Genomic DNA, 24,967 nt, shown 5'->3' with positions numbered 1-24,967 from the left:
TCAATTTTCTGAATTGTTTCTTTTCTAACAGTCTATGATATTATAATAATAATCTACTCGACATACACAATTTATGATGTACATATTATATCCACATTCGTTTTATTATAAATAAACTAATGATAAGATAATTATGAATATCGTAACATTATATGTTACAAAATTTTATTTATACAAATTTTTCACGGAATCAACAAACAATTAGTACCTTTTTTTCCAAACTGAAAAAATAATTGAAATAACGAACTATGTCAAGTTTTTTTTTTCTTTTTTTGAAAGCTATCTTCATCTTAAGTTTAATCTCTTATCTATCGCCGATACCGATATTTGTATGATATCGTAAATTGCTTCAACGATTACGAATGGGAACCACCGATATTACACGACATGTCTATTCATTACTCGCAAACATTATTGGAAAATGTCGATCTGCCGGCGATTTCAAACACGTAAGATCACGCATATTTTTCCCCTATTGCGATTTTGTTATCTGTTATATCGGATTAATCGTTCTTTAAATTTAGCTGAAAAGTTACATATAGGAAAAGCACGAATTTTTGCTCACTTAAACAAATTTTTAAGTGTTCAGTTTGGTATAGCAGACAGTAACGTTCTGTATCTACGAGTAAACGCATTATCAACGCTAAATAACGTAATAAAAAATTGTAGACACCGTGTTCTACGTTGTACATTTAAAATATATCTTTTCCCTTGTGAACCGTTGATTTCTTTAATTTGCCGATTTTTTGAAAATATCGAAGCTCGAACTAAATTAAAAAAAGTAATGCATTTTATTAATAGGACGTAAGGCACAACTTGCATAATTACATAAACTGTTACAATTTTACGTTAACTATCGATAATACTTCAGGCGTATCGTTTAAATTGTTTTTAACGGATTGATATTTGGTAATAAGAAAATTATTCCGTGGAAATTGTTAATCATTCTTATTGTTTAAAATGGAGGTATGGTGTATTTTTGATTTGCCAGTTCCGGGGCGTAATCCTTCCACAGCGAAAGATCTACCGACGGAATGTTGTCGCAAATCATGATAGGATTACTGAAATTAATGAAAAGACTTATTGGACGGGGCAGTTATCGAACCATGAGGCGTATCGTGATATAGAAATAGAAAACTTACGATGCAGATACTTGCTGGAAGCCTCTTAGTTGCATGCTTGCGATGTGATCGCCATTATCACAGAATAATCTTGATATACTGGCCTTTCGAATCTCGTTCAATTGCTCTGCAAAAGCATAGAAGTCGCAGGCTTGTAAATCTTTGAAAAATCCTTTTCTCAAAATTGAGAATCTTTATCTATTAGCTGCGAAATAGTGACATCGATGAGAACATGAAACATTTACCTATAGTGAACGCTGTTTGGTGGTCACCTCTTTCGTACCAATAACGATCACCCACTCGTGTTTTATAGAATTGTCTGGTAAGAATACACAAGAACGTAGGACCGGAAAGTGTACCCGGCACATGTTCTTCCAATGATCCTCCGACAGTCAGTTCGACGTCATCAGGACTGGGATACAGTTCAGACAACTTTGCCACGTTCTATGAATAGAGAGATTATCGTATATATTCGTTACATGATAATATCATTCCAATATCAATTCACAATGATAATTGTATCATCGTGACTTTTTATTAGAATTTATCACGGCTTCATTATATAATACGTGTAATTCATCGCGAACTTTTGCCCTATTACGCGATAGAAATGCAAAGAAAAATAGCGTGAAATCCTACTATGAACTGTGTAACAAACAAATTATCTTGGATCTTGATTTTAGTTATAGGTGTTCTCTGTAAGACTGAACAAACGATGTTGCACGATTGTTTCGTAATTCCGGTAGTCTCGTTAAAATATACTTATTCCGATGAGAAGCGAGCACATGTTTATTTCATCTGCAAACAACGAATATTTCGTACATTTCGATCTAATATTTGCGTGTTATCGTATTTCAAACTTATTGGCAATTTTGGATCTTCTCTTTGGAAAATATTTACCTACCGAGGCAGAAATATAATCTGTGAAGTCAGTGAAGTATTTCGCTCTTGGTAGACCGCAGTATTCGCGGTAGCTGTTGTACGACGCGAGGCCGTGATCGCGATCCCTCTGAATATCTGTTGCGCGAAGGTCAGATCCCAGTGGTCTGTTGTTTCTGAATAAGAATTCCGTGATCTGAAATATGTGCAAGTTGAACGGTTTGACTTATTTTGATTGCGATTCGTTTAAACGTTTCATGTACCTCCGCGTCAAAGAATTGATCGCTGGCTTTTTCTGGCTGATAAGACATGCCTCTCGTCAAATCGTCCATATTGTTACACTCCTCGATAATTCCTGGTCTGTTGAAGTGATCGCTCAGCCTCAAGGCACCGTTTGAAAGTCGGTGCTCGTTCACCAAGCTGAGATTCGCCAAACGAGTAAAACAAAATTTTCTTCTTAATCTTTTTCGCTTTCCGATGAATTTATTTTGTTCCGATCCGATTGGAATATCGTTATACTAACCGTGATAATACTACCGAACTTACTTGAGGTAGCCGGCGATAAGGGAATGGAAATATCTAAAAGCTGCGTTCGAATGTTCGTTCAGAACACTTGGATTTACAGTTTTATCATAGTCGTTTACGTAGTCCTTGGTGTTGTATAAAATCTTATTACCGTACGTGGCCTCAATGCCTAGATACGCGATATTTACGTAATATTAATTATCGAACAATCAGATATCTATTAATGTAACAAACATTTAACGTTACCTAAAAATATTGGCAACCATTCGTAATAGGAAATGTGTTGATGTTCTGCGATTACAATTCGCCGCGCCTCTTGGAATATCGTCTCGTCCGTCCAATGTGGATTTAAACGAGCTAAAGCATCAGCGACGCGATTATGCTCCCTAAGCAGTATTATTTGCAAAATAGTCAGCTGGGGATTCTGATTAACTCGCGTGTCTCCTGAAATAGAAATCGAATCGTTCGTTAATAACGAATAACGAAGATACATGAAACACGTCTGGCATGTTATTAACTACAAGCGGAATGTTTTAATACGCGTTGGGTTACGACCCAAAGGAGATAATACAATAACATGGCAAAGGGGATAAATAAAAATGTCAAATCCTTTAATTATAGCGTTATTTAGCTAATATCAAACAATAGCATTTTCGAAAACGACTTATATAAGAAATACATACTGCGGTTACCACTTATGAAACCAATTTAATAAGGAATTCTTTGTTTTAGAAGAAACAGCATGTCAATGTAATGCAATACAGTTATCACATAGAAGAAGAATTTTAAACAACTATAAATTCGTCTAATAAAAATTTCTAACGCGATAAAGAAAGGCTATATTTAATTGCAATCAAAAAATGGATTTAAAGAATGTAATAAATAATCAACGGTGCGAATTACACCGTACAGCTGTATAGGAAAATATTTTACTCGAGTAACAAGAACCACTTTCACTAACATTATATCGATAGTTATGAATTATGAACTCATAAACGCTGGTAATCCTAAGATAATTAATTACTTCTACACTTTAATCGTTAAATCCGATATACTAGATTTCCAAGATAACAAGTTTACCATCGAGCTATGTATGTAATATTTTTTCTTTCATTAACCAATGCCCACTTAATAATTAGTGGCTATAAATTTCTTTATCTCCGAAAGGTATCTTTTAATCAGAACGTTGCCTCGTATAACGCTGTCGCTCGAAACTTGGCCATTAGTCAATACTTAACAGTACTTGACGTATTAAAGATTATGTTTAATGGTCGGTGAGACAACCTGTTCGAGTAGTTAACAGTTTTAGTACATAAGCAAATGATAAAACGAGTGACACGCGAGCGTTCAGGCTGAATATGAAATCAGCCGAATACAACGTGTCATTGAATGTGGTAACAAGATGTTAATGAATTTTATTCTTATGTTACACAATTAACGCTGTCGATCATTTTACATCTTAATCGCTACTGGAAAATAATTATTATAATTATTTGTTCGATCAGTTATTTGTTCGATTTTTTATCAGTTGACTAGATATCGGTATAATATCCATTAAGCGTTTTAATCGAAAGCTGTCGGTGATTTTTTAATGAAAATAATTTCTTCGTTTTTTGATAACCGATTGCATACCGATTCCTTGTCTATTAGACACGGACATTCGATCGCAAATATTCATCGCAATCGCATTGCCGCAGCGTGATTTCGTCAATGCTTACCGGCCTGATAGCAAATTTCGTTAGGATCCGTGGTTTCACAAAGCTGGCTCTTGTTGGTTGCCATAGGTGGCCATTCTCTGTTGCGTCGTATCTCGACGTTCATGCGGCCGCCGACACCGGCTCGCAAACTGGTCGCCAGCTGATCACTGGATCCATAAACCAGAGAGAGATCCAAGAAATGCGTTACGACGGTTAACTGAAAGATTTATTTTACGACATTGTGAAATTCCACGGGGGACCGAGTAGAACGCGCGCTTAAAGAAAAGAATTAAAACGAGTTTTCTGCGAAGAGAAGTTTAAAGTTTCTTTAACCAAATGTTACAGCCGCTGTGGTCGAATAAATTAAAAAAAATTGTAATTTCCAGGTTTATGAGCTTAGAGGAATTTACTTTTTTTTTTTTTAGGACAAACTTGATTTTAATCCAAAAATTAGTTCTTCCTTCATTTTTCGTTTCTTCAATTACCGTATCCTTAATCAGATACATATTGTATTACACTTAAATCATCGACGGTGGAATCAAAATAATTTGTCAGACCGTCAATGATAGTGTGGCACGGTGCATCGGTAATCGATAGAATGATTGATACGTCCGTTCGAGTAAAGGCAGCTGATGCTTTCATATTTATGTTTATGCGAACTCATTATGTTTCTCAATATTTTCACGAATCGAACACGTCGTTTCGTGTTGCCGAGGATTACTCTCGATTTCCGTGGATGAAGTAATAAATGAAGCAATGAACGACTAGGCCTATCAGGTATAAGAAATAGCAAACCTGTTCTGCTGGTTTGTATCGAGATGCACAACTGCGGTCAAGGTCGGTTGTACTACGAACGAAGTTGAGACATCTTATATTGGCCTTGCTGTAGGTGGGATCATCGTAAGGTATAATTATGGGATAACATTGACCGTGAAGCAACAACGGGTCTACCAATTGCCCATCCTCGGTACAGCACTGCGTCGTGTGTGGTTCTGTTGCATAGAAGTTAATTAAAAGTAAGGCAATTGGATATCGATAAGGTCGACACGATTTTGAAATATTCTATTAATATTTCCTATACGTAAAAAAGCTATTGTGAAAAACGTGCGGTGATAAAAAATTTTTAATTTTTTTGCTATACGATACTTCTCGGCTTATTCCTGTCCTTTTTCTTTTTTTCTCTTTGTGCTTTAACCTTGCGTTGAGATTAGAACGTAATTTAGATTAGGCGCCTACGCGCGCTTTTAAAAGTCGCAAAGCACTCTATCGAAATGTAACGTTTAACTTTAAACCAGTTTTAAGAACGATCTAATAAGCCGTGATCTATCGCCGATTAATTGACACGTTTGCCTGGTAATTAACATTTAAATGTTCATTTTAATCACAGGAGTTCGATTAATCGGACGCTAACTAGAATTTTATTTCAATGACCGAAGTTTCAGCAAGGTAAAAGTAAAGATAGAAATGAAAAGTATACTTATTAGGAAAAGAGACGATAAAAAGTTGAAATTTACTTGATTGAGTAGTTCCGTCGATCATAGCCATGTCGTGAGTAATAATTTGTCCCCATTGCATCGCTACCAGCGTCCATACGGGATCATCGATATCGACTTTGGGAAATAACGTATAGCTAACCAATCGAGAAAGTGGTAATTCTGCTCCAGTTACTGATTTCGTGGGCGATCGTATTCCTGCATAAATTAAACGTTTAATAGCGACTATGGTATAGTAACAGAAAGCGCATGAAGGTGATATATGTGTGCGTGTAATACGAATTCCTTGCTTTTGGGATTCCATTCGATTCGCATCGCATGGCAAAATCGAAATCAAGCTTCATTGCATTAACTTTTACGTAATTTTTAATCGACAAACATTCTCGATATTTCGCGTCCAATTTCTGTCAATGTATTTCTACACGGGCTTTCTTGCCTCTAATCGTTATTTCTTTCATCATACTCGATATCCTCTTTTAACCAACGTTTCTCAAACCTCGTACCACGTATGTAATCTATCATAAATAAATATAAGTTTGAAAAGCAATAATAGAGAAGAGAAGGGCAATACAAGACGAGGAGGAACGACAGGAAGGAAGCACAGCAAGGAGGCAAAAGTTCAAAAGTTGCGATAGTTTTTACTCATTAGTTTTTAGTTTTTACAGATAGAATAATTAAGGGAGTGCGATATAATAGAGTGGATAAGAGGGGAGGTAGATATATAAGAAGCGAAATAGGTACAAGAGATGTAAAACCGAAGGTTCGTCCAAAGCCGAAAGGCACGGACTAAGCAATAATAAATAATAATAATAATAATAAATATAAGCTTGCAGAATATAAAAGTTTAATAACTATAATAAAGTTAGATAAACCTAAGGACTCACGAACGTGTCGTATTTACGATCGTGTCGTAACTAGCAGGTGTCGCGAATGCTTTTTCATTTAGACACGAACGATCGTAAAACACTGTGACTTAATTAGTCGCTTCAGCGTGGATAACATAGATCGCACACATTCTAATTCCGTTTTGGAAAGTCGAACAATTGCAAAACTTGTTTGTCACGAAATCATAATGTTCACCAACGATTGTGTAACAAAACGGGATGCGGTCCATTCGTCATTCTTGCATCGGTATTTCCACTACATCACGATTTGATATTTCCTTGTACAGTTATTTCCCCATCCTCCACCAACCGAGAATGTTAAAACTATCGTCGTAAAGGTTAATATCATTATTCCATGTGACATTCTTAAGCAATTTTATCGGATTAGCGTGTAAGAAACGCTAAATTTTACGAAATAGCACGTTGATCGTTAAATTGTCTCCTTTGATCAACGGTTACTAAACGATTAATAATTACGACAGAACGAGGAATTGCTATGATACACGGGTATCGAATCCTAGGGATCTATCTATAAGGAAAATATTAAGACGAGACTGGAAGAAGTCGAGGAGAAATTTTAGGATGATCGAAAACGTTCGAAATAACAACTTGATTTTGATGGAAAGAGTCGGTGGCACGTGGTAGTTTTCACGTAACATAACTGTTCAAAAATATGATAGGGCTATAAATTAGATACGATACGAATCTAATTTCCTGTTACATAAATTTCACTTGGATGTTTAGTTAAAATAATTTCATCATGCGGATAGATAAGGTAGTAGGTATTTATTCGACTGTCGAAAATGAAAGGGTAGCGATAAAAGTGTATGAAAGTTGCAGAACGGTTTCGTACGTTGTAAAGTTTATAAACGAGAAGGATAACTAGTTCCTACTTAAGCGTGCGAATCACGTTTGCTGCGTTTATATCGTTGAAATCGAAACAAGCTCGTGTGAAAGTCGGTATTTGTCATGGGAGACGTCGTTGAACGTTAACCGTAGGAACGACAGCAAGTTTCGTTGCCCATGCACCGAATTATGCGTATAAAAAGGAAAGAAATTCAACAATTGATAGAAGCGAACTATATCACGTAGTTTATGTTCGACACGTTACTGATTCGTCGTATTCGACGATAATGACAGGTCTACAGCTGAATTCTTTAATGAAGATAATTAATAAAAGCAAAGTGTCAACGTTGTTGTTATTATACAAAACTATTTACTTACAATTCTCAATGAGAATTGGTTGTAAAATACATGCAAATAAAAAAGAAAAACTACACAAAATTAGAGCCTGTTTTCACTTGCCTTGATCAATGGTACAATCAATCAATGGTAGCAATAACAACATTTTTTTTAATGAAATGATGTCAGGTTTGTTTAAGGATAAAGATAATCAACACCTAATAATCCAATTTATTATAGAAGTTTGTTAATTCCGTCGATAACGTGCAACAATCTGGAAATCGAAGCAAAAACTAAATAATAAGTAAGTTGTTTTCGATTTTATCTCGGTTTATTTACATTAATGCCAATACTATACCATAGAACTATGCGCTATAATTTTGCAAGAAAATATTAGAAAACAGTATAAACACGTTACATCGTTGGACTTTTTACTTTTTGCGTCATGCTCGTTTCTACATGTAAAAAGCTGCATTTATCTGAAATCTCACCTTTCATATCCGAGCAATCGCTACTGAATTTGTTTATCCGTCCGAACGCGTTATTTGAAAAATAATCGAGGTTGCCTGGTATATGATACGGTTTTGTTTCTTCGTAAATCTTGGTAGAAGATAATCTTGACGCAATTGATTCAAATTAATGTCAAAATAACGATATTACCCCGGATTTTGTACGTGTCTGGTATCAAAGATTATTATGACTATGCGAATCAAGTTCAAGTGGCTGAAGAAATTCTGATCGTAATTTCGTATTTCCTTTTTTTTTTTTTTTTTTTATTATCTTCATACGCGATAAAAATCTATTCACGGAAGAATATCGTTGATCCGAGGAAATGGCAGATTTTGTATCACGATCCACGTAATACGTCGTCGGCGTGGAATAATTTCGTCGAGTCTTTTGTTCGTTTCGTTACAGAGCGAAGTGAAGCATGACCGCTGGAAGGAATTGTACCGATTGACGTCAGTTTTGAAAAAAGTTGCTGAGAATTTGCCTCGACTCCAAGTTCTCCGAAGCGTTGCGTCGATGGAAATCGAGTAGCACGATATTTCGACGATTTAATCATCAGGAAGTTGTACGATTCTCGGAATTATATTTTCATTTGTACCTCGTCAACTATACTTGCGTAATTGTGTCATATTTTTGTGCGCGTGAGAAAGTATCTTAAAACTGTAAACACAAAGGAAACGAATGCAAACGACGACTTACGTAACGTAATTGGTTAAAAAATGTGACAGAAGAAGGTGTTTCAATTTCGTCGAAACCTTCTCACAGTCGTCGCGGATCTTTTTATTTGGAACACGCCTTACCACGTTTAACAGGGGAAATCGACAAACAGTGGAGAAAAAAGCGTTCGTTATGGCAGCGTAATAAGCGGATCGTCGTGAATAATTGTTCGTAGTTAAGTAAAATGTTGACTGACGGCGTGCGTCAGAACGAATTAAATCGAGCTGTAGACAGTGAAAGTGACGTTCGCTGAATTTTATATCGATTACGGAAGTACATTTTTTTTGTCTATAAATCAGGGAAATAGCGATAAAAACCATTGAATAACGCATAAATATAAACGGGCGAAAGGCGCGTTTAAATTTAATTTAACGGTTCGTTCAACAATTTTATCGAATGTTACGTGTCATATATCTTTTTGGTTTTTATAGAGCGACGAAATCGCGACGCGAAGAATTTAACGAAGACAAACAGCTGGAACGAAGAAATGGAATCGTTGCGAATTAAATCTCATTGGTTCTTACCGTCTCCGTAATTTGGTGGCAATAGCCGGCCGTATCTCGTATTTGCCATACCCCACGTGGGATTCCTTAGATTGTTGCAAGAGCCATCGTACGTTCGATATCTCGCTTTTTCACAAACGCGCCGGAAAGCATCTCCGCACCTGATCTCTCGATGAATATCGAACGTCGTGTTTCGCCCAATGTCGAACGATACGCTTAAATTGTATGGATAAAGTTACTCTAACGCCGATAAAACGCGAATTTAGTTCCATTTATACGCATGCTATAGACGTTAACGATCTGTTTTATACGTACCTACTCTGTGGGAAACTAGAGGAATACACATGGGAAGAATAAGGAAATGAATCATACGCATTTTCAAAACCGTTCGTGTAACTGAAGGTGTAGGTTGTTTCCGATCCTTCCAAATCCGACAGTTTCTCCTTGTTTCCTGAAAGAAAGATGAGATACCGATTAGAAACTGAATTGGCTAATACGTGGGTTACGTGACTCTGTAGATCCCTGGATTTTATTTTTCATGACTACTTTAAATTAGTTAACGCGATCCATTTGGATTTAACATTAATTAGTGCGTTACGTAAACTTCAACTGTAACGTCAGTTGATTTTACGCGATACAACGAGACACGAAAATTGTCCGCGTACCGTCGTTACGTGCATTTCCTACGAGAATTTCTTTCAAAATAAGAAAGGAAAAAATGGAAATATTCTAACGCGTTAAACACCCGAGTTCGCGTACCGTGTGAGTTACCAATTGCCAGTGACACGCGACACTTGCCGGAAGTACAATTTTCAATAAAGAAATAAAGATATTTTTCGATACGATCAAGATAAACGCGCAGAATCGAACGATGGTTCCGCGATAATTTTACTTGGCAGTTTCAGCCATATCTAGATCGAGAACACGAATTTTACATTAGCCAATACGTATCATGCGCGTTCTATATTCGCCGGTGTTTCTATTACATTCAACGGTATAATGCCTAATTAATATTCTGGTTGATGTAGCCCTATTGATCAATTAATATCCTGCGCGTTGGCCATCTCTCTGTTGATCTGAGAGCGTGTTGTAATTAAAGCATGCCTTTCGATCCGCTAACTTGTTTCCCAGCTCGTTTACCCGGAACCTCGGTAACCAGTGCGTAACAGTGATCATTCCAATCAGGATAAAGGGATTTATTAATACCAGCTTTATCGTGTTCTTCGCGTATCCACGTGTATCAGGTGTAGGTAATCCCGTTTTCTCACGATGAAGATGGCACACGTGGATCATCGTTCGATTTCTACCTATTTCTACCTATTTCTACCTATTATACTTACGGCTATGTATGCAAGTACTTGTTCGATGACCGGCGGATTTCTTACGCGTTTATCTCGCGCATAACATCGAACCGGCAGCTTGCGCTACATGGAAAATCCTAGGGATTCAATGTCGACGTAATAGATCGTGAAACACGCTCGTTGCTACGGCCCGATGCCTTTCACCGCTTTTAGCCGGAACGATAAATGTTATACCAACGAGACAGATCTTATCGATGCTGGCTCAGCCAACTCAGCAAATGAACGAACCTAGTCAACTGCGTACGTTGACTATAGGGCACTTGCTAAACTCTTGGCCGAATTTGAATTTCAATCAGCGCAGCGAGTATCGCTTTGGACGGCGGCCAAATTGCTCGCGCCCTGTTATTTACACCGTCGTGGATGCTGCACCGTTGTCCCGTGTCCCGGCAACGGTTTTGTAAGTAGCGCTTTGATTTGTCAGCAGCGAGTCGCGTGAATCTGCTCCTCCGCTGGTAATATCGAGTTACGTGTTAAGGATACCGCGAAGTAAATGTCATAGGAACGATACTTTCGTTTGTGACCGCAGAAAAGGTTTCTCGAAAAAATTACCGATATTCCGGCATACTGCGATACTTAAGGAGACAATCGTTTTCTGTCGGGCGAGCGGTTTCTTGTTTTTAACTTCCACTTGTTGCTCAATGAACACGTTGCCCTAGTTCCTTTCGCTGCGTGCTCTTATCCCTTGCCTTGATTTATCAACGCTTTAATTGCCATTCGAGAAAGCAGACACAATGTACGAAGAAAACGCTTTAAACGAACGCGTACGAGTGTGTCGTTTTTCCCCTCTTTCTTCCTGTGTTCCTGTCCCTTGGCCCGATTCACGATGTCGTTTTAATTGATTATTAGGAAAAGCTGGAACCTCGTAGAGACGTAAAAACACGCTGAGCATTGCGAAACGCGCATAAATGTTTAGCACGTATCTAATATTCCAAGAAGTAGAATGTCGCTTCATTAGGCAGACATGCTATATAATTTGCCTGACCACATTCGTATTACGAATTGCGGTCGATTTAAGTATAAGTATACGTTACGATAAATTTGGGTTAATTCCGATATCGATGCAGGTTTTTTCTTTGCGCTGTACGCGTGCTCTTGATTATCGGTATTTTATTCGAAAGTATCACGAACCAAGTATCGATTAGTTATTGAATAACCATTCGACGCGGCAGGAACTTGTATTAGCGAATACGTATGCCGTTATTAATGTTTGCAATGTTACGTAGCATATAACATATTCGATGTTTTCTTCATTTTCTACTCTCTTCTTGGCTTTGTCGATAATATTTCAGCTCCTGCTTAATATTATTATTTTAACGAATTTTTTGCAAACAAATTCATTTGACTTAACAAGGTTTCCTGTATTATTATTATTGTCTGATTATTTGCTATTTCCTGGTAATTCTCTTTCTATCTCTGTTCCGGGAAATATAAGAAATTAATGCATAAAAGAAAATGCTTGGCATTGTGAAGCACATGCACTCGAGTGTTTAGTTTCTTTCTCAGTTGGGAATTCCTGTCGTTTAGTGTACAGCACCTGGTTGTAATAAATAGCACGTGGTTTTTAAACATTTGAAAGTGTCGATAGAACGTTATGCCAATTTGTAGTAACTCGCGAAAGGATTGCAGCGGAAATATAGGTTTACGATGCTAAATTACGCTCATTGTGCGTCTAAAAAGTGACTATCGTTTGAGTTACTACGATCGCAAGCTCGTGATTTTAAATAGTTGGGAAAATGTCGCGAGAACTGTATCGAAGAGCCTCACCTGTATTTTCTGAGAATTTCTCATCCCCGGACGTGATATTCTTGCCGTTCGCTACGCTTGCTTCTTTTGTTAGTAACAGAACAAGGAAAGCTGTTACAGTCCGCCATTCTCTTCGTCCCTTCATGTTTCTGAAATATAGGTCGAGATCGTATTAAGAAATTAGTAACTGGAAGCTGAAAAATAACAAAAATTTCCATCAATTAATATACTTGTTCAAAGTATTTCTTAATTCTCTACTATGTGGCAAATAAAATAATATCTAAGTAATCTAAATTTTTATCAGACATCGATATGATCAAACGATAAACGAGATATCGAACTTTTTCTACGAGCCTCAGTTATTTTCGAGGCAACTGGTTTACGACACGCTTAGTTGATAGTTTTCAACAGGGCTCGATACGATTGCGATGGAAAAACGTTGCAACGATGAACGTTGTCCGAATATAAGCGGAACATTCTACTTTCAGGATTATACGTATACCTAGATATACGCATAAATGTATCTCTTTACTTTATCTCTTTACGTTTGTTTAATAAATATTTTTTCCAGTTTAACCAGCTACAGCATAAACGAAACGACTGAAACGGGATAATAAAATCTACTCTCTTTAAATAATCGAATAATAAATTATGACAATTATACATATATATAAAAGTTGAATTTCTTGAATGGAGAAATTATTAACATTACACGATTGAAATATACGAAATTTTAATAGACCTGTAAGGAATATTTATGGCATTGTAATCGTTTTATTCAAAACGGTAAACGCTTTTCATAAATATTAAAGGCTATAGACGTTGCTCTTGTTCAACGTTATTTTCATCTGTCTCGTGAAATGCGGTTTTTAAAAGTTTACGTCGTATCCCTGTCAGTTATTTCAGATCCGATTCGCTACTGAATGCATGCTATTCCAATGCGTTTACCTCGCCTTCTTTTATTAATAAAAAAAAAAGACACCTTCGAATGTAACCCGTGTAATGCCTGAGACACGTTTAGGTGCATCTTGTCGGGAATATATGCATTCCAGAAATACGTTCGAATCATGTACGATACTATCCTTTGCACGTAAATAATTCAGCCAATTACAATTTGCATGATCTTGCATATTCTCCTGCCATTCTACGAAACCGTAGTAGCTTCGCATTTTTTGAAAATTGAACATTTAGAAATTGCTTTGGATTGTCGTAGGATTGCTGTTCAAGTACGTAGGAGAAGTAATCTGAATGTGCATATTAATGCACGTAGAGACTGACTTAGATTGCTCTGAAATAAAATAAACGACGAATTGTGAAATTTGTCAGTGATAAAAATTTTCTTCGAGGCTTTCATCCAATCTGTACGTACTAGGCGAAACAACTTGAGAGATTTTTAACGTAGTCATATTTTATGTCACGTATCTATATGAGGTTGGAAAACTGGTTTCATTAATATTGTAATATATCTCAGTTTACGTGACGGAAATAATTACGAGATTTCAACCTACTAACCAACAGAATATGTATCCTAATTACGGATACACGCGCTTACATTGTTTACGTTTCTGAAAAACATATAATATATCGCTATATCTAATTAAAGCTCTTTTATCATCCAAATCTACGGAATAGAATTCTAGAATTCTTTTGTAATTTGACAAATATTTCGTTCATTAATTCTCATATATTGACATTCTTATAAATAAGATTCTTAATATTGCGTAACTTTATAACGCAAAAAGAACCTTATTCGTTTCTCCAACGATATCCTTCGACGGACGAGTGAAAATTTTCTCAATCGCCACAGTTTGGACAAACGCGATTTGCTACTCAAATATCACGCACATATTCGCGTGTTTTATTACAATCAATTATATTGCATACCAATGAATCGCGATAACGAAAACGAACAATATACAGTTTATGATACTCGTTGCAACTGCGGAACAAGATCGTATCGGACATCAGATCTGTAAGTATGAAACCGGAATTTGCCTGTAGATGATAATGTAGTTATCACTAAACTGCGTCATTGATGCCAAAAGTCTTTGTTGACATCTCACGAACATTTTCGACTCAGAACAATACAAGTTTCGTACAACAGCATAGTTTGTAATAGCGTTGAACATGTCGAATTTTCTGCCTGGAAACTACGATTTGCGGACAGCATTGATTTTCTGTTAGCATTTGAAGAAAACTGCCGCAGAATGCTTGTCGAGGCTTACGGTGAGCATGCTCTTGGTAAATCACAGTGCTTCGAGTGGTTTAAAAAATTCAGAAGTGGCAATTTTGACGCGAGCAACGAAGAACGTGGAAGACCACCGAAAAAGTTTCAAGACAGCGAATTGCAAGCATTGTTGGATGCGGATGACGCTCAAACGCAACAACGACTCGCTGATCAATTAAACGTGACACGAGAAACCGTCTCCATACGTTCGAAAGCCATGGGAAAGATCCAGAAGGTGGGAAAATGGGTTCCACGTGAACTGAATGAAAGACAGCAGGAAAACCGAAAAACCACTTGCGAAATGCTGCTCGCCAGATACGAAAGAAAGTCATTTCTCCAGCGAATTGTGACTGGCGATGAAAAGTGGATATATTTTGAGAATCCTAAGCGTAAAAGATCATGGGTAGCTCCAAAAAGTTTCTTCCGTTTTATACGGAAATAATAGACGCGCAATGTTTTTTGTTTTATATTAGCTTATTGAATTATGCACGAACGTAAGAATAGAAATAGAAGGAAATGGATCATACCTAATTCGATAAAATAATATACAGAAATTGTCGTTTATCTATTATCAGCTTATGAAGCGAAAGAAACTTTTCGGACAACCTAATACTTAGCACGCGACGAAAATACCGACCGATTCTTCTCACTTTCGTATTGAGCAGTTTTCTATCGAAACAAAGTTGCGTAGCTGAGCAATTTTGCAGTAACGGTGCACGAGAAACTCGGCAACTTGTGCGCAACGTGCCGCGAACGCCTTCCGGTTGCATGTCACTAATTTTTTCGTGAATTTCTATCGGAACGTTCGTATATCTTTCGACGTACAAATGTATTTGATTGGTTTGAAGCTGCAAATTCAAAGGCCTGTAATCTAATATTATTCGCATCGATTTGGATACCAAAACTAACGAGGATGATCATTATGGAGCGACTACAAATGAGGAGAAAAATTTCATTTGATTATGTATAATTGATCGCGTTACTATTAATTTTACAGGAAATGTGAAGCTGTATTACGTCGATAATGATCGCAGAGTAGAGTACGAATCATTAGGATTTAAAGGATTTTTTATAATTTTCTACAATTTGTATAATTTAAAAAAAAAGACGGAAGAGGTATCGGCTGAAGCGATCTCTGCTATAGGAATTCCCTGGTTCTTTTTGTTGACTCACCGTTTTGGCAATGCCATGCCGAAGCGAAACCTGTTCTCCATTTATGGAACTCGATCGTTACGGGTTTCTTTTTTTTTCCAATTGTTTTTTCTAATCGATCTCCCGTCTGATTGATGAAACTAGAGGTGAACTGACAAGGTAATTGCGACCAGGTAATTTGTATCACGCAACTGGACACGCTAAATTACTGCGGTTGATTCGTAATCCGACTTACTGTTTCTATGATGAGAAATGCCGCCTCAATTTGTTTGTCCAGACTTCGGAAGGTACCGTGAAGTTGCGCTACTGAAACGAACGACGGCAGTAACGTGATTATGAAAATTATGCAGGAAAACATTTGCCGAGTCAGAAGTCGGAACGAAATCGAAGCGTGAAACGTCTCTGAGGATCGTGAGGCATTGCCAAAGAAAAGAAACGCGATGCTCTTACGTGGAAAAACGATGAATCGTTCGTTGCATTTATTATCGGATAAATCGCGTGAATTTGACTCGTTAAATTATGTTTGCGCGCAACTTTGTTGCTCCAACTTTGTAACGCGATCGTTGACGAATTACGTGACTTCGTCGGAGTCAACGTACGTTACTTCGAGCAGCAACTGCGACTAAGACGAGCACGAATCATGTCCAACCTGTGTACAAATACTTGGTACGTTTCATCGACTAACAGAGTTACGACAAGCTTGGATCGACTATTAATCTTGCGAGAAAAGAAACGGAAAACATTTTCTGCTAATTCATAAATATACCAAGCATATTGCAAATTAGGATAAACAAGGATAAATCTTCGACTTAACTGTAGAAGCACGACGCTGACACGCGCGCCGGCAAATTCCACTTTCTTCGCTCGCTTTTCCGCGAGGAAATTTGCCACGCGTTTTCACGCTAATTAACAGCTCAACAGTTATGAAGTTGCATTCGGCGTAATTGCGTGATTACGTAAAGCGATTTCCATTGCCGTGAAGGTTACGAGTTTCACGCCTATTATCACCGTGTTTCCATCAATGTCGTATTCGTGATTCGGCAACGTCCGCCCGTGGAACATGTAAATGTAGTATTTTTCACGTTTCGTGAATTTTTCCGAATCGTTCTAACTTTCTGATTAATTAACGTCACGGCGGTACGAAACAGGAAGGCAGAATAGGAAAGTCGATCGCTGATTCACTGTTTCCGTCCACTGGCATTGTGCAATCGCTTTATCGATATTCTCAGAGGAAGTCGCGAAATCCTCGAGTACTTTTGACTTATTCAGAAGCAAAAGGAAGTGGACTGTTAAAGCAAGAGAACCATTTTCTGAGGTATACACGTATTGTGGAAAGTCGCCGGCATACCGTGGAATCTTTGATACGAAAAGTGGGATAAAAGCTGAAAGGAGTCTTTTGAAATTGTGGAAAGCATCGCGATGAGACGCAAATTCTTCGGCCGTTGCGAACGTACCGTGCGCAACGTGATGCTGTCTTTTAAAAATTCCAAGATTTAATAATTCGCGGATGGTTTCAATAGCGTGAATTTTTAAAATACGATATTACGTTGCGATGGTGGAAACAGAAACGAGTTTGGAAGCTTTGTTCGCTTCGCTTTAACGATGACTTGTTGGAAAGGATGTTGCGCGAAATAGACCTGTGATGTATAAATTTGCAAATGTGGTTTCTTAATCGTCTACCTAAAAGGGATTGCGAAATTGAAGAGTTCCGTGTGCGTTAGAAACTCTGTATAAGTTCGCAACCTTGTAATATTAATATCTCTGTTATTGAAATAAGTTATTGTAATTATTATAATTGGAATAAATTATAATAAATTGTTTAAGGATGAAGGACGTGAATTGGTGTCCTCGGCTCGTGATCTAACTCTTCCACGAAGAATATAAACGTTTTCATTAAGTACAAGTTGAATATAATTTGAGAGATAAAGTACGAAAAGTCGCAGCGATATTTTCCTCGAAGCTCCTTCCGCGTTACAAAATAGTACGTTTATCTGATAATCGAGTAATCTCGAACGAACTATTCGCATAGAATAGTACGAGCTCCTAAGTGAAATGAAAAGTATTCCTTTCCACGAAGATTTACAAGCAATTTTCCTGCCACCAAGAATTATACTTGACTCTTGCATTATCAAGAGTTACAACTATTGCTTCTGATAAACGCGTCACGCAAATTCACGCGACGAAGATTAATCGCATAAATTTAATTTTGCATTCACCGATCAAACGAAAGTCTCTGTTCTCTACCTGTTCCGATAAGACGGATTACTCTCGCCAAAGAATTAACAATTTGATAATTTCCAACTGCCAGCGACTTTATGATTATCAGTTGATTACGCAATAGTAAAGCTAAATTCCTTTCTTATCGTTCAATGATAACGCTTCGTATTATTATCATCATTATATATCGGAGCTTTAATCGCTGATCGAAAGTTACTCAGAAAGAGTATTCTCTTCGTACAGGGCAAAATACAAAATCTCGTCTTCGACAACCTACGATAGCTTTCTAACAGTTGTTCGACGAATCGAAACTTTACACTCGCAGGTGTAAAAATCTTCGGACAATCCACCGCTGGTTATCCGTTTAATCGAGAAGATAATTAAAAGATCCGATCTCGTGGCTTGTCTACCTGAAACCGCGCAACTAATTATATACTTGTCGTTATAAGCAATTACATTCACCCACCAGCCAGCTCACCGCAACATCGAGCTGTTTACCCGAATAAAAGCATTCAACAGCTCGTGTAACAATGAAACGACTAATTACAGGTCGTCTTATTGTTAATTGATCGATATCAGCTACGCGATTATTACGAGGTACAAGTACGCTTATTTTCGTTTATCGTTTAATTAGAAATTCGGAAAAAAGGCAAGCTACGAGCTGGCCATTTCCCACTGAGATTTAATCCCGCGATGTCCATCAACGAAGACCAACGAGAAGGTAGCGACCAAATGAAAATCCAGATATCATTCGCGCCACGCCTATACGACCAACAACCAACGACGGTAAAATTGAAGAGCGCTCGTATTTTTACGTATCGATCAATTTCGATTGTTACGAACGAGTTTTGCCGATAACATAAACGAGTCTGGTTTCGAAACCGCGATAAACGGCAAATGATGTCTGATGGCTGATCGAGAATCCACCTGGTGAATTTTCTGCGGTCGGAAATCAGAATGGGGTTCTTCGATGAGAAACGAGGTACCCATCGCTGATACGCGATACGTGACGCGATTTGTGTCCCAGTTTTTTTTCTTCTCTGCTGGCAATTTCGCGATTTCCCGTCCGTGTGATACTTAATTACGAAAGGATGTAATTACAAGTTGACAAAACATCGATGGCAATCGTCGCCACTGATCGTACCTGTTCTTTTCAGGTGATTACGCGTCTTCAGCTCGAAGCTCTTACTTAAGTTGGAAATGGGTCCACGTTGCGATTTAATTGCTCGGTGTCCGCAGTCCTGCTGTTTGTCGCTTCGCGTCTTTGCGCCAGTATCGAATAATTTTGACTGTTCCTTCTACGTTCTAACGCTTTATTTATTTAACGATCGTTGAGACGTCTGCCAGCAAAGTCAGGATTTTTGAAAAAGGAACGTCGTCGTAATTTTCCAAAGTCACGATTCTCGCAGCCATGCGGCTGTATATTCGACTATTACTCATTCGACTGTTGCAAAATTTCTACTCGAATCGAATCTCAGGATTAATATGAATCATCGATGGCGCGCGTTAATTTCACCTTCGAAGGAAGCGCTCTGACTATTCGTAATACTGGATTTTGTTTTCGATCGTCCGCTAACTGATTCTTAGAACGCTTGAATAGTCGTAACAGCTATTACAGAAAATGTAAATTATGTAAAGTTCACGTAATCACTTCTCGAAATTCGTCGTATATAATCTAGTCTCATCGTTTAAAGGCCAACAACTTTCACACTCGATTGACCACCTTCGAAAAACGAGACATATGTATAATAGAGCACGAATATCATTGGTCGTTCACGTGTAACATCCCGGAACTAACGTGAATTATCAAAGCATTTTCAAAAACAACTTTCACGCAGGTTCGACCTTCAAATCGTACGGAGAAAAGAACACGTTCTATGCTAATTTGAAAGCCGCTCTAGGAATAAAATTCTAAAATCAACACGAGGTAGTATCGCTAGAAAACCAATAGTTTCTTCTATAGAAAGACTAATCTCCTGTCAAATCCTATTAACTACGCTTACGACACTGAAACTAATAGAAAAATGATTAAAACGTACGCGTACTATTGCGTAAATATTTTCACAATAACTTTATACCTATTTCGTCACAATATCGTTCGAACAACGGTCAACGAGCAGAACGAGCAAGACGCGTGTCCACGATGAACGTGGAATTTCCTTAATGACAACTGCTCCGCGAAGATCAAAGAAATGCTAATTCGCTGGTATAATAGGAAGAGAAAGTAGAGATACGTTTGGCTATAACTTCGACCACAGAAAATGAAGTGCAATCCTGTGGTTAATTATTTCACCTGTTTTTTTTTCCTTTCTTTTTTTACGATAATTATACAAACAGATGCGTAGGAAACTAATTTATGCGGTGGAAGTCCGTTGGACGAATCGATGCTTTCCACCTGCTTCGAATAACTCAAACGCTAAGTGTAAATTTCAGCCGAGTCAGGTAGATAGCGACTAGTAGATTAAGCACGTAACTGGTAATTGCAAATTAGGAATTAGAAATTATTTATTTTTCCGTGAATCTTGTGCGTTGTTGGTAAAATGGAAAATACGAGAATACGATAAGCAAGAGTTGGTTAATACATTTGTATAATTGCGATCGTGATGGACATTGTAATGAATAATAGACCAACGAAACGGAGTGGATACATATCAAAAGAGAGGAGCGATGAAAAGTAATTAATGTTCCAAGTACGTTCGATATGACAGTTTGAAATATTATTCTTCAAGTAGAATTTGATATGTTTCGCACCGGAATTAAATTAAATTAAATTAATTAATTAAATTAAAAATATTTTTACGGGTATTCGTATTTCGGCGTAAACGTTTCTTCGTACTTAACGACAAACTTATTACGCAATTTTGCATATCCATTTGAAATAATATAATATTCTCAGAAGAATATAAATCCTTTACTCAACTAATTAATTAATTCACGATAACGTTACGTACATGTACTATTGGCATGTTGGTTATTTAAATGGCCAGTAAGTAATCTTGTTTATTAATCCGATATTGTTACATTATATCGCGTCTATTGAAATATTGATTTTGCAATTTTATGTAAATCGAATTAAATTTTTATATATATATACGCAGAAACTAGATGTTTAATTAAATCAGCCAACCCTAATGTTTTGATGGAAACTTGAAATTTTGATAGAAACATTTAATTACTATATAAGAAATATGTTTGCAGTTGAGCGCGTTTCCTCTACGATTGCGATCATGAAACCGAACGATGCATTAAAAGTAGACATGCAACGAATCGACGCGACGCTAATTACAAGCGTAGGAAACGAATTACGAATGTTACACGAATCATACAAATTTCCAATTATACGGTATCAAAAATTGGGCGGGACGTAAAATTATTGCACACGCACAGTCGCATTTATTGTATTATAAGTCGCTCTATACTCGTTGCTCGTTGTGTTGTATCTTATGAGCAGTAACACACGCTTAGCATTCAAGAAGCTTGAAACATTCGAGACCGTATTACAATGTTTTACGAGTTGTACGAAACACAATTAACTTTTACAGTATCATTTTCCAGAGTGGTTTTGTAAATTGATCGTTACACGAATATAAATAAGACTTACTTTTACAATTTTTCTAATATTCGATTCTCTTGGGGATCTCGCTATTCTTGTCTATTTCACTTTTAAGAGGGAAGATAGGAAATAACCCGCTCAAAGAAGAATTTGAGCAAATACGACTAAGGCGTCGAGTGGAATGTACTCATAGTTCGGCTTCAGCATTGTTTAACCTTTAATTGCTAGAATCTTCGCACGGTAGCTGCTGAAATGGCAAGTCCAAGGCGTTTTCTCTAGTATCGAGTATACGCTTGGAACGAGAAGGTTCTTTCGCGCCGTTTCATCGGTCTTACTTAACAAACCCGCTTACTAAACTCTGATAAAAATAAAGGCGAATGCCTGGAACGTTTTTCATGTACGCGAAATGCTAGCAGTAAAGAAAGAGTTTGTAACGTTTCATTGAACAAACGTATTACTTACGCGAGATCGAAGTTTCCAAGCTAAACGAATATTTCATTTATGAACTTCTGCTGGTTGTTTACTCGAAACAAATAGGTCTTTGATTCAACACTGATTTCATATTAGAAAGTAAATGACTGTAAATTTACCAATCGTTCTATGCTCCTTTCAATGGGTTGTCAGCTTCTTGTAATTATACGAGGTCGTGTGATGCAATAACACGACAAACATGAGGGAATCATTTAATAGGGAAAAAAAAAAATAAATGTAAAATAAACTTATCGCTTGACATTGTTGGGACGTTCTTTGGTTTTCCCTATTCGTTCGGAGCAACTCTTTCCAACGGCAATATAATTATCGTGCTCAAACGTAAAAACACTTATACGACGAATCTTTGATACGTTAGAAAGTAAAATTGATAAAAGTCTAGTAAATTACAAAATAAGAGAGAAATCTGGATGAAAAGATACGTATTACCTTCGAACGCCAAAAGGAAAGCTCTACCCTCTATTTCGAAAAGAAGTAAGTTCTACCTTCCACTAAAGCTTCCGCTAAATGATACGCAGATGAGAAATTTAATCGATGTTGAAAAGCAGTAGCTCAAAATCCACCAAAACGATCGATTTTATCCATCGTATTAGCAACCTTAATACTCGAGAAAGACAATTTGCAAACGAAAAGTGGTCGCATCGGTATCGAAAGTCGAAATACTGTTGATTCACCGGTGCAACGAACGATCGGTCGATCCGTACGGATCTGCGGTCGCGTAATTGACAGAAAATGAAACTTGAGACCCACCGGAAGATTTTTGGCTGCTCGAAAACACCGAACTTTCCAGACCAGCTGGAACCTCGTTCGCGACGCACAAAATCGGTGATATTAGAGCGGAACTTCACTTCATACGCGGTTTCTGCCAATTCTCGGCCAATATTCCAAACACGTGTTGGCAGGACGACTGAACGAGTGCGAGATATGAGCCGAACTTTATAAATGGTGGGAGAAAGTGCAGGAGTTACGATCGTAGATCGGCAGGTACCCCACGCTGTCAAAAGCTCTCGGTCTACAAAGATTTTTAGCACCGCTCGAACCGTATACCATTCCAATGATTAATACTCGTGTTTAGAAAGGATCACAGTTTCTTATGATATTATTTCTTAAATAGATCGCATTGTAAAAACGCTGAATAATGTAACGATTGATTTTTCGACCGCGCGCTGTCGCTCGATTTTTGCCAGGATAAAGGCGCGGACCAAAGAATTTCTTCCTACCGCTTGTTCTTTGAACGTTCTTTCGTTTGTTACTTTTTTAGGCAAAAAAAGGTTCTACCAAGGCTGTTGAAAAATTACCGACATTAATTCAAGGAATGATATTTAAAACCGGTAGGTACTTGGAGAGGCGATTGTACGCTGTACGATCGTAATATGTTTCCGGCAATTCCAGTCATCGCTCGCAGTAAATGTTTTACAATTTTCAGTAGCCGTGAATGCCGTAAGAAGTTACATGCTTCGCGTTTTCAAAGGATCGATCGATTAACTGCGGCGTAAGAGTCCGCTCGATCGATGGTCGCATTTGGAGAAAAATCTTACCTAACTATCGTTGGAAAGATTACTATTTTGTTGTTGTTTGATAATAGTAACTAAAATGTAAAACGAAAACTAATATAAATGTTACAGGTTTCGTAGGTCCTCGGCGCGCTGCCAGTGCATGGAAGGATACCTTAGAAGAGAGAGACACCTTAGAAGCATGTTAATTGGGAATTTCAGCCGGATATAAATTAATCAAAAGGTAGATTTTAAGGTAGACGAAAAACGACGCTTTTGTTGACAAATATGGTCTACGACGATAATCGAAGCGAAGATTGCAACGATAACAGAGAAAACGTGGGGTTACTGTGCGAAGCAGAAGTCGTATAATAACATTCCGTTTTAACAAGACGATAAACGTATTTATCCGCGGAGAATCGTATAAAATTTTCTGTTATTGCGAAACGTGGAAATCCAGTCGACTGTATTGGAAATCTCTATTAAAGTATAATGGGGTTGTTTGTTACGCGGTTAGATCAGCACGATATATCAGAGAGAATCGTAAATTTTAAAAATGTCCGATGTATATGTATGCCCGATGTAAAATTCATACGTTCGTTATTTAATATGTGGTAAAGATGAACTCACCTTATTGTTCCCCTGTCGACTATGCTGAGAAAAAAAAGACGCGATCGCTCGAGCAATTCCCTTTCGTCTTAGGATTTACTTCTTCTCGTATAAGAGCCGATATCCTCGCTTTAACAATTGAACGTAATAATAATCGATCTAAAGAGAAATTGAGGGAATAGAAACGAGTCGGTTGTAGAAACGTTCCTTCCACGCTTCTCACCTCCGCGATTTCCACTTTTATAAAAATCGTTTTCGCTTTGAATCAATTTATAGTCCCTATACCGGTCATAAACATATGCACGTGGTGGTGGTATTTTAGCGAGACAGAGATGCGGTCGTAGTTCTTAGGTATCCATACTTACCACTTTTCGTACGAACTGGCTAGGGATTTTGGGAATTGACAGATCGTCCTTGACACGAACGAGCGCTCATGCGATAAACGATGGTTAGTATTTGGGCCTGTCTTGTGTGCTCGAGCACGTGAATATTTCGTTTGTAACTGATATCCCGATTCGTTGCACGGATTTTAGTTTCACATTGTATTAACACTTTGAATGAGCAAACTGACCTGCAACGTGTAACGCAACCGTAAAATAAACCGAACCGAGGAAG

General features: G+C 37.6%; 1 protein-coding gene across 4 annotated transcripts; it reads right to left on the bottom strand.

The window, feature by feature from the left end:
• Positions 1–768: 768 nt before the first annotated feature.
• On the bottom strand, positions 769–24,894 carry LOC126924673 (peroxidase-like). Of its 4 annotated transcripts, none has more exons than XM_050739403.1 (14): positions 24,718–24,894; positions 12,634–12,761; positions 9,824–9,959; positions 9,530–9,723; positions 5,737–5,913; positions 5,018–5,214; positions 4,244–4,439; positions 2,772–2,969; positions 2,547–2,694; positions 2,264–2,420; positions 2,026–2,196; positions 1,367–1,565; positions 1,143–1,248; positions 769–1,061 (listed from the first exon to the last, which is right to left on the bottom strand). In XM_050739403.1, exons 2-14 carry the CDS (start codon positions 12,755–12,757, stop codon positions 956–958), a joined length of 2,109 nt encoding a protein of 702 aa, XP_050595360.1. In that variant the 5' UTR covers positions 12,758–12,761; positions 24,718–24,894; the 3' UTR covers positions 769–955. The 4 variants fall into 4 exon arrangements, with proteins under 4 accessions (XP_050595360.1, XP_050595363.1, XP_050595362.1 ...); XM_050739406.1 differs by lacking the exon at positions 24,718–24,894 and adding an exon at positions 24,374–24,606; XM_050739405.1 differs by lacking the exon at positions 24,718–24,894 and adding an exon at positions 23,001–23,175.
• Between the last annotated feature and the right edge of the window lie 73 nt (positions 24,895–24,967).

Source organism: Bombus affinis, chromosome 15 (genome assembly GCF_024516045.1).
Source record: "Bombus affinis isolate iyBomAffi1 chromosome 15, iyBomAffi1.2, whole genome shotgun sequence".
In the NCBI taxonomy this organism is placed as follows: Eukaryota; Metazoa; Arthropoda; class Insecta; order Hymenoptera; family Apidae; genus Bombus; species Bombus affinis.
Note: the sequence above shows the minus strand (reverse complement) of the source record. Positions and strands in the feature narration are given on the sequence as shown.

Coding starts and splice junctions, on each gene's coding strand:
- LOC126924673 (XM_050739402.1), bottom strand. CDS start 16,053: ATGGAGAACAGGTTTCGCTTCGGCATGGCATTGCCAAAACG. Junction 2,970..4,243: donor CGAAATTTGCTATCAGGCCG/GTAAGCATTGAC, acceptor TTTCTATTTCAG/GAGACACGCGAGTTAATCAG. Junction 2,421..2,546: donor CTTATCGCCGGCTACCTCAA/GTAAGTTCGGTA, acceptor GGCGAATCTCAG/CTTGGTGAACGAGCACCGAC.